Raw genomic sequence first — 13,801 nt, forward strand, 5'->3', positions numbered from 1 at the left:
TTCCCAACACCATTTATTGAAGAGACTGTCTTTTTCCCACTGTATAATCTTGGCTCTTTCATCATAAATTAATTGACCGTGTATGCATGGGCTTATTTCCTGTTCCATGAATCTACCTGTTTTTATGCAAATACCATACTGCTTTTATTTCAGTTTTTATTGAGTTGTAAGAGGTTTTAAAAATATTGTAGTTATAAGCCCCTTTCAGATGTAGGATTTGTACACATTTTCTCCCATTCTGGTGGTTGTCACTTCTCTTTGATAGTTTCCTTTGAAGCAAAAAACTCTAATTTTGATGGCCCAATTTATCTTACTTCCTGTTGTTGCTCTAGGTGTCATGCCTAAGAATTCTTTGCCAAATCCTGTATCATGAAGATTTATCCCTATCTTTCCTTCTATGAGTTTATTTTTGTTCTTGTATTTAGATTTTTGGTCCATTTTGAGTTAATTTTAGTACATGGTATCAGATAAAGGTCCAACGTAATTCTTTTGTACGTGGTTATCCAATTGTCTCAGCACACTTTGTCAAAAAGACTATTGTTTCCCCTTTGGTTGGTCTTGACATCTTTGCTGAAAATCAGCTGACCATAGAAACATAGGTTTATTTCTGAACTTCCAATTCTCTTCCATTTAGTCATATATCTTTGTGCTAGTATCACATTGTCTTATTGATGTTTTTCTAGTAATTTGTGAAACTGGGAAGTGTGAGTCTTCCTTTGTTCTTTTTTCAGTATTGTTTTAGCTATTCTGTGTTGCAATTCCATATGAATTGCAGAATCAACTTTTAATTTGTGCAAAGAAGTCAGCTGGAATCTGATAGGGATTGTGTTGAATCTGTAGATTAGTTTGAGGAGTACTGTCATCTTAACAGTCAAATCTTCCCACCCACCAATATGAGATTTTTCATTTATTTTGATCTTTTAGCAATGTTTTATAGTTTTCAGAGTACACATTTTGTGCTTCCTTTGTTACATTCTTTGTTAAAGAATATTTTATTCTTTTTGATGTGACTGGGAGATTGTTTTGGTTTGGGGATTGTTCATTGCAGATGTATAGAAATTTAACTGATCTTGTATATTGATCTTATATCTGCAAACTCAATGAATTCATGTATTAATTTTTTAGCAGATTATTTAGGGGTTTCTATATACAAGATCATGCCATATGCAAACAGAGATGGTTCCACTTCTTCCTTTCCAATCTGTATGACTTTTTTTTCTTGCTCAGTTGCCGTGCTTAGAACCTCCAATATAATGTTGAGTAAGTGGTAAGAGCAGATATCCTTGTCTTGTTCTTGATCTTAGAGGAAAAGCATCCAGTATGATGTTTGTTCTGGGTTTTCCATAGATGACCTTCATCAGGTTGAGGAAGTACCCTTTTATTACTAGTGTTTTACTTATACAACGAAAAGGGGTTGGATTTTATTAAAAGTGAAGGGAAGGGGAGGGGAGGGGAGGGGAGGGGAGGGGAGGGAAGGGAAGGGAAGGGAAGGGAAGGGAAGGGAAGGGAAGGGAAGGGAAGGGAAGGGAAGGGAAGGGAAGGGAAGGGAAGGGAAGGAAACTTGCCCAACTTGGGGGGGAAAGAAAAGGCAACTGGAAGACCATGACTTACCAGAAGATGGCAAGAGCACTGAGGAATTATGGAAGAACTAGAGGAATCACCAAGATTCTGAGAAAACTAACTTACCAAGTTAGTGAGGCCATTCTCCAAAGACTCTCTTCATCTTCTTAGAAAAAGATACCTTCTACTCACAATATGTTCAACTTGAGTAAGGACATCTCAGCTTGAGTAACTGGAATGCAAATTTGATGTGAGATTAGTAGCAATGTCCCTCTTTCATTTCTGATCCTAGTGTACAGTTGACTCTTGAACAGTATGAATTTGGGCATGGTTCACTTATAAACAAATTTTTCAATATAGTACAGTACCATAAACATGTTTTCTCTTATGATCTTAAAATTTTTTCTTCTCTAGCTTACTTTATTATAAGAACACAGTATATAATACATATAACACAAAAAATATGTGTTCATCAACAGTTATCAATAAGGCTTCTGGTCAATAGTAGGCGATTAGTAAATTTTTGGAGAGTCAAAAAGTTTTATTTTTGGAAGTGTGTGTGGGGAGTGGGAGGGAGAAGGTGGTTTGGTGCTCCTAATCCCATGCTATTCAAAGGCCAATTATATTTTCTATTCCAGTATATTCTTTTTTTCTTGGTTAAACTAGCCAAAGTTTGGTCAATTTTGTTGATCTTTTAAAAAAACCAACTTCGGGTTTCATTACTTTTTTCTTGTATTTCTAGTCTTTATTTCATACTCTTCACTTCCACCCTAACCTTTATTTTCTTCTTGCTTACTTTTAGTTTTCCCCTCCTTTAAGGTAAAAGATTAGGTTATTGATTTGAGATCTTTTCCCTTTCTTAGTCATTTACAGCTGTAAGTTATCCTCGAAGCACTGCTTTAGCTGCATCCCATAAGTTCTGGTCTATTATGTGTTTTCACTCATCTCAAAATATTTCATGAATTTTTTTTACCCATTGGTTATCTAGGAGTGTCTTAATTTCCCCATATTTGTGAGGCTCCCAAAGTTTTCTGTTAATTTCAAACTTGATTGCATTGTGATCAGAGAACATAACTTTATGTCTGTTCTTTGACATTTATTAAGATTTGGTTTATGCTAGTATCTAGTCTTATGGTTGGTATGGGAAATATTCCTTGTGTACTTGAGACGAATACATATTGTTGTTGGGTGCAATTTCTTTATGTCTGTTAAGTCAAGTTGGTATATAGTGTTCAAGTCTTCTACTGTGTTTGGTATCACTGTTTTATCCATTATTGAAAACAGAGTTCATGGTCTCCAACTACCATTGCTGAATTCTTTCATTTGTCAGTTTGTGTTTCATGTATTTTGGTGCTGTCACTAGATACATGTATGTTTATAATTGTTATATCTCCCCGATTCACCTTTTTATGATAAAATGCTTTTACCTCTAATAACACGTTTCAAAGTCAATTTTGTCTGATACTAATATCATCACTTCAGATTTCCTGTGATTTAACTGCTTGCGTATCTTTTTCCATCCTTTTAATCTATTTATGCTTTTGAATCTAATGTGTCTTGTAAATAACGTGTATGTAAATGTTTCACTCAGCATGTTACTCATTAAATGGTAGCTATTATCTTCTTCCACAGGTCAGACACACTGGTTTGCAAATGCAGGTGGAAGTACTTGCTGAATTAATGAATTTATAAATGTTGCAGTAAAATCATACTGGGGCGCCTGCATGGTTCAGTTGGTTAAGTGTCTTGCCTTCGGCTCAGGTCATGATCTCATGGGACTTGAGTTCGAGCACCATGTCAGGCTCTCCTGTCAGCAAAGAGCCTGCTTCAGATCCTCTGTCCCCATCTCTCTCTGCCTTTCACTGGCTTGTGCTTTCTCTCTCAAAAATAAACATTAAAAAAAAAAAAAAAGTAAAACTTATTCTGTATTTCAGACAACGAAGTCCAAATTTTGGTTTTACATTTTGTAGTATCTCAGTAATCATTATTTATAAATGTCTTATGAAATTGGTATTCTAACCAATAGAATAATCTAAATTCTCTTAAATAAAACATTAGGAAATTTACACATGAATATTTCATACAAATGTAGCCAAGATTCAATATATTATTCCTTTTAAGCATATCTGATTGGTTTGATTCTTTTGACTTTTCATTAGTATTTGTGTAAAGAGATCCACGGTTGACTTGTCAGCAGTTCTTCAAAGAGGTAATTCAGAACTCTGCAGTTCTCTGCAGAACTACTGAAGAGAAATATGTCATAAGTTTAACAAATCAAAACATAATTCTGGTATATGAAAGCATGGAAATAAATTTTTTCCACTAAATTGGTTGACCACTTATCATTAAATATATCACAGAATATCTAAATGATATAAGAATACAAAGATCCTTCTAGCCCTTAAATATTCCCCTATAATTCTAGCACAACATAAGTAATGGTCTCATTCTATATTGGTTTTTGTTCTTGCTATTTTCAAGTATAATACTGAATTCCAATTACATTTAAGTAATAAAAAATTAATAACTTGGGACACCTGAGTGGCTCAGTCGGTTGAGGATTTGACTCTTGATTTTGGCTCAGGTCATGATCCAGGGTTGTAAGGTTGACGCCTGTGTTGGGCTCTGTGCTGAGTGTGAAGCCTGCTTAAGATTCTCTCTCTTCCCCAGCCCCTCTCCCCAACTAATGCTCTAAAATTAAAACAAACAAACAAACAAACAAACAAACAAATCTTGCCCAATGGACTATCAAGCAAATAACTTTCAAGGCACACAATTCTTTATTCCTACTAAAATAAAAACGTAGAAAAATGAAATGCAATGTTCCATTTCTCTCAAAAATTAAAAAATAAAATTAAGAGTAGCTGTAGGAGAGAAACATGAGAAAAGTAGATGTAAGCAAATGCTATTAGCAAAGATTTAAATACAGTACTTTATAGAAATATAATTACTAATATTTTCTATTCCATATGTTTATTGGAGCATGGTCTAAAGAATCAGAATACTAGGAATCTATACTATTGGACATTATTTTACCTTAAATTTAACCTCCCTAACATAAAAATATTATGTCTGTCTATACTATGAATTGCTTGACACTGAGATAGGTGATTCTTTAACACCGATTACTCTCCAAAAGGGAATTAATTTTTCTTTTCTTCTTTTTTTTTTTTTTTGAACGTTTATTTATTTTTGGGACAGAGAGAGACAGAGCATGAACGGGGGAGGGGCAGAGAGAGAGGGAGGCACAGAATCGGAAACAGGCTCCAGGCTCTGAGCCATCAGCCCAGAGCCTGACGCGGGGCTCGAACTCACGGACCGCGAGATCGTGACCTGGCTGAAGTCGGATGCTTAACCGACTGCGCCACGCAGGCGCCCCCAAAAGGGAATTAATTTTAAACAGGAAAATATCTTCAGACACTTAGGTTATTGATGAATCCATTAATACCTGCTTGCACAAAGCCAGATTTGGAGAAACTTTACCTTATATTTAAGATAATTAATGTTTTAAGGCCAGATGTCCTATAATGAATTGTAATGTTGCTACCTATCTATCCCTAAATCTAAGCATATACATGCTAATAACAAGTAACAACTTAAATTTTGAAGTCATAAGAAACACTGTCCAACAGACATGCAAAAAAAATGAACATGTATAAATATAATTACATAGTCATGAAGTCCTAGGAAGAGATGATTCCATGAAAATGTTTAGCTAATATAACTGAAGACATTTCTGGCAGTATAAAATGGATACAAATACAAACTCGTTACTAACAAGTATTATTTGAAAATTATACAAAGTATTACAGAATTTATCTCACCCATTTCATAATGATTAAGTAACCAAGTCATACACACAGTCAAAAGTATAAAAAATTTAGAAGATGGAGCTTTTAGCTAACATCTAACTAGTAAGAAATAGTGTCATTTGAAAGGAATCCAATTTTCCTAAATTATTGCCATTTTGTTTCCTTCTTCAACAAAAGTTAAATCACTTACAATTATAAAGATAAATACCCTAACAGTTTTTACCAAGGTAACTTTTTTTTCTTTGTTCTCAAATTATTTGAATTCTAGTCAGTTAACATGTAATAGTACATTATTGGTTTTAGAATTCAGTGATTCGTCACAACATCCAGTGCTCATCACAAGTGCCCTCCTTAATATCAATCACCCATCTAACCCACTTCCCACCTACTTCCCTCCATCAGCCCTGTTTGTTCTCTAGAGTCCATTGTGGTTTGTTTCACTCTCCCCCTGACCCATACGTTTATCTGTTTTCTTTCTTAAATTCCACGAGTGAAATCATATGGTATTTGTATTTGACTTATTTCGCTTAGCATAAAACACTCCAGCTCCATGATTGTTATTGTAAATGGCAAGACTTCATTCTTCTTGGTGGCTAATATTCCATTGTCTATATATACCACATCTTCTTAAAAAAACTTTAATATTTAATTTTGAGAGAGACACAGTGTCTCACAGGGAGGAAGACACAGAATCATAAGTGGGTTCCAGGCTCTGAGCTGTCAGCACAGAGCTTGATGCAGGGCTCAAACTCATGAATGATGAGGTCAGGCCTGAGCTGAAGTCGGACACTTAACCGACTGAGCCACCCAGACGTCCCTATACCACATCTTATTTATCTATCAGTTGATGGACACTTGGGCTCTCTCCGTAGTTTGGCTATTATTGATAATGCTGCTATAAGCATCGGGGTGCATATGTCCCCTTGAATCTGTATTTTGTAGCCTTTGTATACATTAAAACCTTGAGTTGAATTTATTTGTCACTAAGGCTAATGATTCTTTTTTTTTAATTTTTTTAACGTTTATTTATTTTTGAGACAGAGAGAGACAGAGCATGAAGGGGGGAGGGGCAGAGAGAGAAGGAGACACAGAATCGGAAGCAGGCTCCAGGCTCTGAGCCATCAGCCCAGAGCCCGACACGGGGCTCGAACTCACGGACCGCGAGATCGTGACCTGAGCTGAAGTCGGACGCTTAACCGACTGTGCCACCCAGGCGCCCCAAGGCTAATGATTCTTACACAAACTAAATATTCTATTCCTCAGAGCCTTGTAAAGTATGTTGAGTTTGGGGGAAAAAAAAGTTACGAACTGTCACATGCATTCAGTGGTGCTGTGTCCTTAGAAGAGGTGAGCCTCTTTCTGTCCCCTCTGCATCTTCACCAATATCTGTTGGTTCTTGTGTTAATTCTGGCCATTCTGATAGGTGGGAGGTGGTATCTCATCATGGTTTTGATTTGTATTTCCTTGATGATCAGTGATGTTTAGCATCTTTTCAGGTATGTTAACCATCTGGAGGTGTTCTTTGGAAAAAATCTCTATTCATGTCTTCTGTCCGTTTTTTAACTGGATTATTTATTTTTGGGTATTGAGCTTGGTAAGTTCTTTACAGATTTTGGATACTAACCCTTTATCAGATATGTTGTTTGCAAATATCTTCTCCCATTCCGTAGGCTGCCTTTTAGTTTTGTTGATTGTTTCCTTCAATGCACAGAAGGTTTTTTATCTTTTTTGAAGTGCTGGTGGTTCGTTTTTTCCTGCTTGCCTTTGGTGATGTGTCTAGTAAGAATTTGCTCTGGCCAAGGTCAGAGGTTGCTGCTTGTGTTTTGCTCTAGGGTTTGTTGGTTTCCTGTCTCACATTTAGGTCTTTCAACCATTTTGATTTTTGTGTACATTGTAAGAAAGTGGTCCAGTTTCATTCTTCTACATGTTGCTGTCCAGTTTTCACAACACCATTTGTTGAAGAGACAGTCTTTTTCCCACTGGATATTCTTTCCTACTTTGTCAAAGATTAATTAACCATATAGTTTTGAGTCCATTTCTAGGTTTTCCATTCTCTTCCATTGATCTATGTGTCTGTTTTTGTGCCAGCACCATACTGTTGTGATGACTATAGCTTTGTAACATAGCTTGAAGTCCAAAATCGTGATGCCTCTAGCTTTGTTTTACCAACTTAACTTTTATAGAGCTTTCAATGTTAAAAAAGGAAAACACTTATCTAATAGGGAAGAAACAATCCTCTTTATTAACCTTACTGTATACTCAGAAAGGATTAAAAAACACACACATTTCCTGGGACACAAAACTGTACCAAAAGCATTTCCTTACAAAATAACTTCACAGAACAATAGTCCTGGACTTACACAAAGACATATACATTGACATACATTAGCTTGAATTAAAACACAATTTGAACATTTTTGCAGCAACTTTCTAGTAGACTATTATTACATTAATGTGGGAGTGTACGACTTCTTTAACCCTTTAAAAATAGTAATAAAAAATTACAAAATAATGAAAATGTAGAATTAAGGCTGAGACTATATCATCTAGTATTAATAAAGTCAAACAATACTTATAAAAATTGATGCCGCTGCATATCTTATATATATACAGGATAAGTCTTTAGAAATTTAAAATGCTACTGCTGTCACAAGTTCACTCATTAACTGAACGTTTTTCCATGTATCTTAATATCTGAATTCCCAGATACCTGTGCTTTTTCTATTTTTATTCTGAATTCTTCATTAAGAGTTCCCTCACATATTTACAATTAAATACCTAACCTCTAGAACTTTCCTTAGACACAACAGACAAAACAGTTTTGTTAAATAAATTCACACAAAAGTATTAAAAAGGTTTTTTTTTCAAGAAATAGTTCTAGCATATCCATGATAATCATACTGAAAAATAGTACATATACTTTTCTTCAGGATTAATAAATGCTATGTGCCAGTTCTATAGTCACTGCCATATTTGCATATTTTCCTGACACATTTGCAAGATAATAACAACCAAAGGGCATGATGACTGCAATAATTCCAGTAAATCCATACTGTCCAGTGAGTTTCAAAAAACTGAATGGCTGTTTCCAGTCCCATCTGGATTGACATCAAAATGCATGCCCAGATAGTTGTATCGTCCCCCAGAAATATTCAGTCTGGTAAGTCACTCTCTTGGTCTTCTGAAAGAGAGCTGCAGAAGGCAGGGCATTCTCAGTGAGACCAATGGTTCCCTCTTCTCTGTAATTGTTCACACATCTGATTTGGTTATAATCCTAGTCAAAGCGGGGAAAAAAAAAAAACGTAATAAATTTTAGGTACCACGGTTTTCCTTTCCTAAACTCCCACATCAGACATAGATGGTTAAGTACCCAATGGAACTATGTTCCATTAATTATGTTAATTCTTGGTATAAACATATTTAATTGAATCCTTGTATATAATTACTTCTTTCACATGTATGCCAAGAAAGAGAGAAATCCTCAAAAATAAAAGCAGTACTTAACATATAGAGTAACAGGTAATTTGTATTATAGTTCTTTGATTGGCATATCTCAGACCTCAAAACTTAAGATTTTTGCTTTTCTTTTCCCCTTTTCCTTAAATTAGATTACTGCTTTAGAAATAAACAAGAATTATAATGCTTATTATAGATAAGTCACAAAATACCAGCACAAGGAAAACATTTAAAAATACCGATAATCCCATTCACATAGACATGAACACAATGAACACTTTGATATATATATATATATGTATGCCAGTATTTTTTTTGTCAGATATATCTAAATACTTTATTTCCTAAAGAGAGTTCCCTGAACTGCCATCTCCAAACAGAAGACGCACATTTGCTAATTTTTAACTCTACGAGTAGAAAACGAATTAGGAAACTGAAGCCTCTACTGAAGAAAACGAGCCTACCACACACTATCATACATGGCCAAACATATTTTGTGGATTCTAAGATCCACATTTAACATCTTGGAAGCCTACCTTTTAATGTCATGAGTAAATCTGCAATGTTTTAACGTTTCGTAAAATAATGTTGATTCTTATATCATCTTAGAGTTGACAAAATATAGTATGTAATCTCTATAAAATTAACATACAGAAGTATGTAATATACATACGAATAAAAATAAAAATGTAAATACAAAGTTATGCTATTTACTACTTAATATTAAATTTGTTTCCAACTGTATGGATGAACTATATCAGTATTTCAATACTGTTAAGATATATATATTTTAATGTTTGACAGAAAGCGCACACATGTGAGTGGGGGAGGGGCAGACAAAGAGGGAGGGATGGAGGGAGAGACAGAGAATCCCAAGCAGGCTCTGCTGCACTGTCAGCAGAGGGCCTGACATGGGGGCTCGATCTTACAACCATGAGATCAGGACCTGAGCTGAAACCAAGAGTCAGATGCTTAACTGAATGAGCCACCCAGGTACCTCAAGATATTTTCATTTCAAATGCTCTGAAGTTTTTGAGATTGTGCAAGAATTATTGGTTCAAGATCTATGGAGAACTGGCAGAGATTAGGGATGAGGAAATTACTAAACAGTAATTTAAATTAAAAAAAAATTTTTTTAACGTTTATTTACTTTTGAGAGAGAGAGAACATGAATGGGGGGAGGGTCAGAGAGAGAGAGGGAGACACAGAATCAGAAGCAGGCTCCAGGCTCTGAGCTGTCAGCACAGAGCCCGACGCGGGGCTTGAACTCGTGAACCATGAGATCATGACCTGAGCAGAAGTCGGACACTTAACCGACAGCCACCCAGGTGCCCCAGTAATTTAAATTTTAAATGGAAGCTTAAACATTTTAAATCTTCCAAAGATAAAGAGGATGCAAAAGGGGAGAAAGCCATAGGATAGAATATACATTTTCAACCTTAAACTTTTAACACTGCTACCACAAAGCTAAACAACAATGCTTTATTTTCTGTGTGTCAAAAGCTGTACAGACAATATGGTTCTGTTTTGCTTTCTGGAATCATTTATGCTCTGCCCCTCTCCCTTGATACTCTAAAATTTTACTATGAAATATATTCTGGTACATCAGTCATTGTGCCGTTATGGTCAGTCAGTGTGCTGGGCCTTCAGTGGGCCCTTTCATGTATTAATAATCCCTGGGAAATTCTCTTTCACATATTTTTTGCCTCTCCATTTTCTTCATTCTAGGATTCCCAATAGTCAGAATTGGTTTTTTGTGTCTCCTTTGTTGTCTTCATGTATTTTTTCTATTTTTCTGTGAAGTTTGACTTTAGTTTTTTCAGTAATAGTATTTGTAATCTGTTACCTTATCCTGGCTCTATCCTTCTCCTAATAATATATTCTGATTTTTGTAACTATAACTCCTTCTGCATCATGATGGAAAGTTCTAAAACACCTCCAAACAATTCAGTCCAAAAGTCATTAGGTGGGCCAAGCAATATGGACTTCCACACTAAGGGGCCAGGTGAGTTGTACTGTCTTAAAGCTGGTAAAACCAGACAGACACAGTATATAAAAAACAGGGAGGCAGCAACAGAATAACTAAACTGAGTAGTTAAAGTTGCCTCTGGGAATGGGATGGGTGAGAACGCATAGGATACATGATTTCATCATCATAAGCCCCTTTTTATACCTGTGCTCTCCAATATGGTAGCCACCAACCACGTGTGGCTCAGAGCACTTGCAATGTAACTAGTTCTTAGAGATTTACAATCTTCTGATTTTCAAAGACTTTGTATGAAAAAAAGAATTTAAAATATCTCAAAACTTTTTTACACTATTTACATGTTACAGTGATAGTATTTTATATACTAGATTCAAAAAAATCAATTATTAAGGGGTGCCTGGGTGGCTCAGTCTGTTAAGCAACTGACTTTTGGTTTCATTTCAGATCATGGTATCACAGTTTCTTGAGTTCAAACCCCTGTGCTGGCTCTGCGCTGGCAGAGTGGAGCCTGCTTGGGATTCTCTCTCTCCCTCTCTTTCTGACCCTCCCCCCACTTGTGCCGTCACTGTCTCTCTCAAATAAACTTAAAAAAATCTATTAATGTTTCTTCTTTTTTTTTTTTAAGTTTATTCATTTATGTTGAGAGAGAGAGAGAGAGAGAGCGAGAGAGCGAGCACGCGCGCACACCGGGGGGGGGAAGGGGCTGGGCCAGAGGATCCGAAGTGGGATCTGCACTGACAGGAGAGAACCCTACCCAGGCTTGAACCCATGAACCATGAGATCATGACCTGAATCCAAGCTGGACACTTAACTGACTGAACCACCCAGGTGCCTCTGTTTCTTTTTAACACAACTCCTAGAAAACTTAAAAATTTAAACATGTGGTTCACATTACAGAACATTAAATCTTATATGGCATTTGATTTATATACATGCATGACTTTAATGAAAATGATACTACCACTACTAACAACATAATGATAAACTAAAAAATCAGGGCACTTGGGTGGCTCAGTTAAGCATCTGATTCTTGATTTTGGCTCAGGTCATGATCTTGCGGTCCTTGGGATCAAGCCCCGAATGTGGAGACTGATAGGGATTCTAGAGACTCTGTACCTCTCCTGCTCGTGCTCCTCAAAATAAGTAAACATAAAAAAAAAAAAAAAAAAAAAAATCAACTCTAGCCCATGCCACCTCTGAATTGCTACAAAATCTTAATTAATTAAAATCTTAATTAAGATCCAAATCAGTGACATGTATAGTTGTACTTTAGTAACTACAAGGTCTGGGGCTATGGTGCAACTTTAAAAATGTGTACTTTACTCTAGAACTGCTTGGCAGGAAATTTCCTCCTTGGTCTCTTAGAAAACTGGAAATATGGTCCCCATAATAAATTAAAAAATAGAACACTTGTTTAAAAATTATAGTAGGGGTGCCTATATGCCTCAGTCAGAAGAGCATTTGACTCTTGTTATCATGGTTGAGTTTGAGCCCCTTACTTGGTATAGACATTACTGAAAAAAAAAAAAAAAAAAAAAAAAACCAAAAAAAAACTGCCAAGAAAAAAAAAAAAACATTATAGTAAACCTACATGAAAAAAGAGGGAATAATATAATGAATTCCCATTTCAAGCTGCAATAATTTTATAATATGTTGCACAATCTTCTTTTGATATCCTGTCACTTTTTCCCCCCTCCTGCAGTATTTTAGAGTATACCTCAGACATGAGGTTATTTAACCAATACCTCAGTACACATTTCTAATATATTTATTTTAATGTAAATACTATATAATGTTATACAGAAAATAATTCCTTAATGTATCTAATATCTAGGAGACACTAAAATTTCTCCAAATTTTTCCAAAGTTGTCATATTAAAGATTCAAATCTGGATTCAGAGAAGGATTTCACATTGCATTTGATTCTTACATCTTTCAAACACTTTTATCCTACAAAAGTTAGCTCATCCTTCTTCCTATCCTTCTTTTATGGGACCAATTAACAAAACCAGTCATTTGCCCTGTACAATGTCCCATTCTTGACATTCTGGATTGGCTGATTACTTCCTGATGGTACCATTTAACTTGTTCCTAAATTCCCCTTATTTCCTGTACACTGGTAGTTAAATCAAACTGTTCTCAGTTTGTGAGAATTAAGGTCTTATGTTGGAAGGTATCGATTGGATGCAATGAATTAACCTCCTTCCCAAACCATCTAGAAGGTTACCATTTACATACCATCCTAGGGAAAATAATTTTCTCGAGTGCTTAATTCTTCCACAGAGCTTCAGTCAGGAAGCACTAACTAGAAGCTTCATTGGATTCAGGTTACTTCCTGCTCAATCACACAATTGCAAATGTCCTGCTTTTAGTGTTGCTAAGATCAATCAGTGGCTTCAGGTATATCAATCTGATCTTTCCATTATTAAGTTTTCCCATCAACTTTTTACCTAATCATTTGGGTATCTATTATTATTGCCTGGATCTATTATTTATTAGTGGTGGCAAAATCATGATGTTACAATTTGAAGATTTTTTAAGTAGGCTCCACACACAGTGTAGAGTCCAATGTGGGACTTGAACTCACAACCCTCAGATCAAGACCTGAGCTGAGATCAAGATCACTTAAACAACTGAACCACTCAGGTGCACCTATATAAATAATATTTTAAAGAAGAATTAAAAAAAAATTTTTTTTTAATGTTATTTTTGGAAAGAGAGACAGAGTGCGAGCAGGGGAGGTGCAGAGAGAGGGAGGGAGACACAGAATCTGAAGCAGGCTCCAGGCTCTGAGCTGTCAGCACAGAGCCTGATGTGGGGCTTGAATCCACAAACCGTGAGATCATGACCTGGGCCAAAGTCAGACGCTTCACTGACTGAGCCACACAGGCACCCCTAAAGAATTTCTATGAAAACTTTTTTTTTCTATTTGGTTACCCTGAAACACAGTTCATATAAGAAAGAACACATATATCTTTATGAATAT

General features: G+C 35.8%; 1 protein-coding gene across 2 annotated transcripts in view; it reads right to left on the bottom strand.

The window, feature by feature from the left end:
• Positions 1-7,591: 7,591 nt before the first annotated feature.
• SMCHD1 (structural maintenance of chromosomes flexible hinge domain containing 1) overlaps positions 7,592-13,801 on the bottom strand; it is a 154,634-nt gene continuing 148,424 nt past the window's right edge. For both annotated transcript variants that reach the window (XM_003995046.6, XM_045041660.1), the window contains one exon: positions 7,592-8,646. In XM_003995046.6, coding sequence (XP_003995095.3) covers positions 8,622-8,646 — 25 coding nt within the window. In that variant the 3' untranslated portion in view covers positions 7,592-8,621. The remainder of the gene's footprint in view (positions 8,647-13,801) is intronic.

This window comes from Felis catus, chromosome D3 (genome assembly GCF_018350175.1).
Source record: "Felis catus isolate Fca126 chromosome D3, F.catus_Fca126_mat1.0, whole genome shotgun sequence".
Classification (NCBI taxonomy): Eukaryota; Metazoa; Chordata; class Mammalia; order Carnivora; family Felidae; genus Felis; species Felis catus.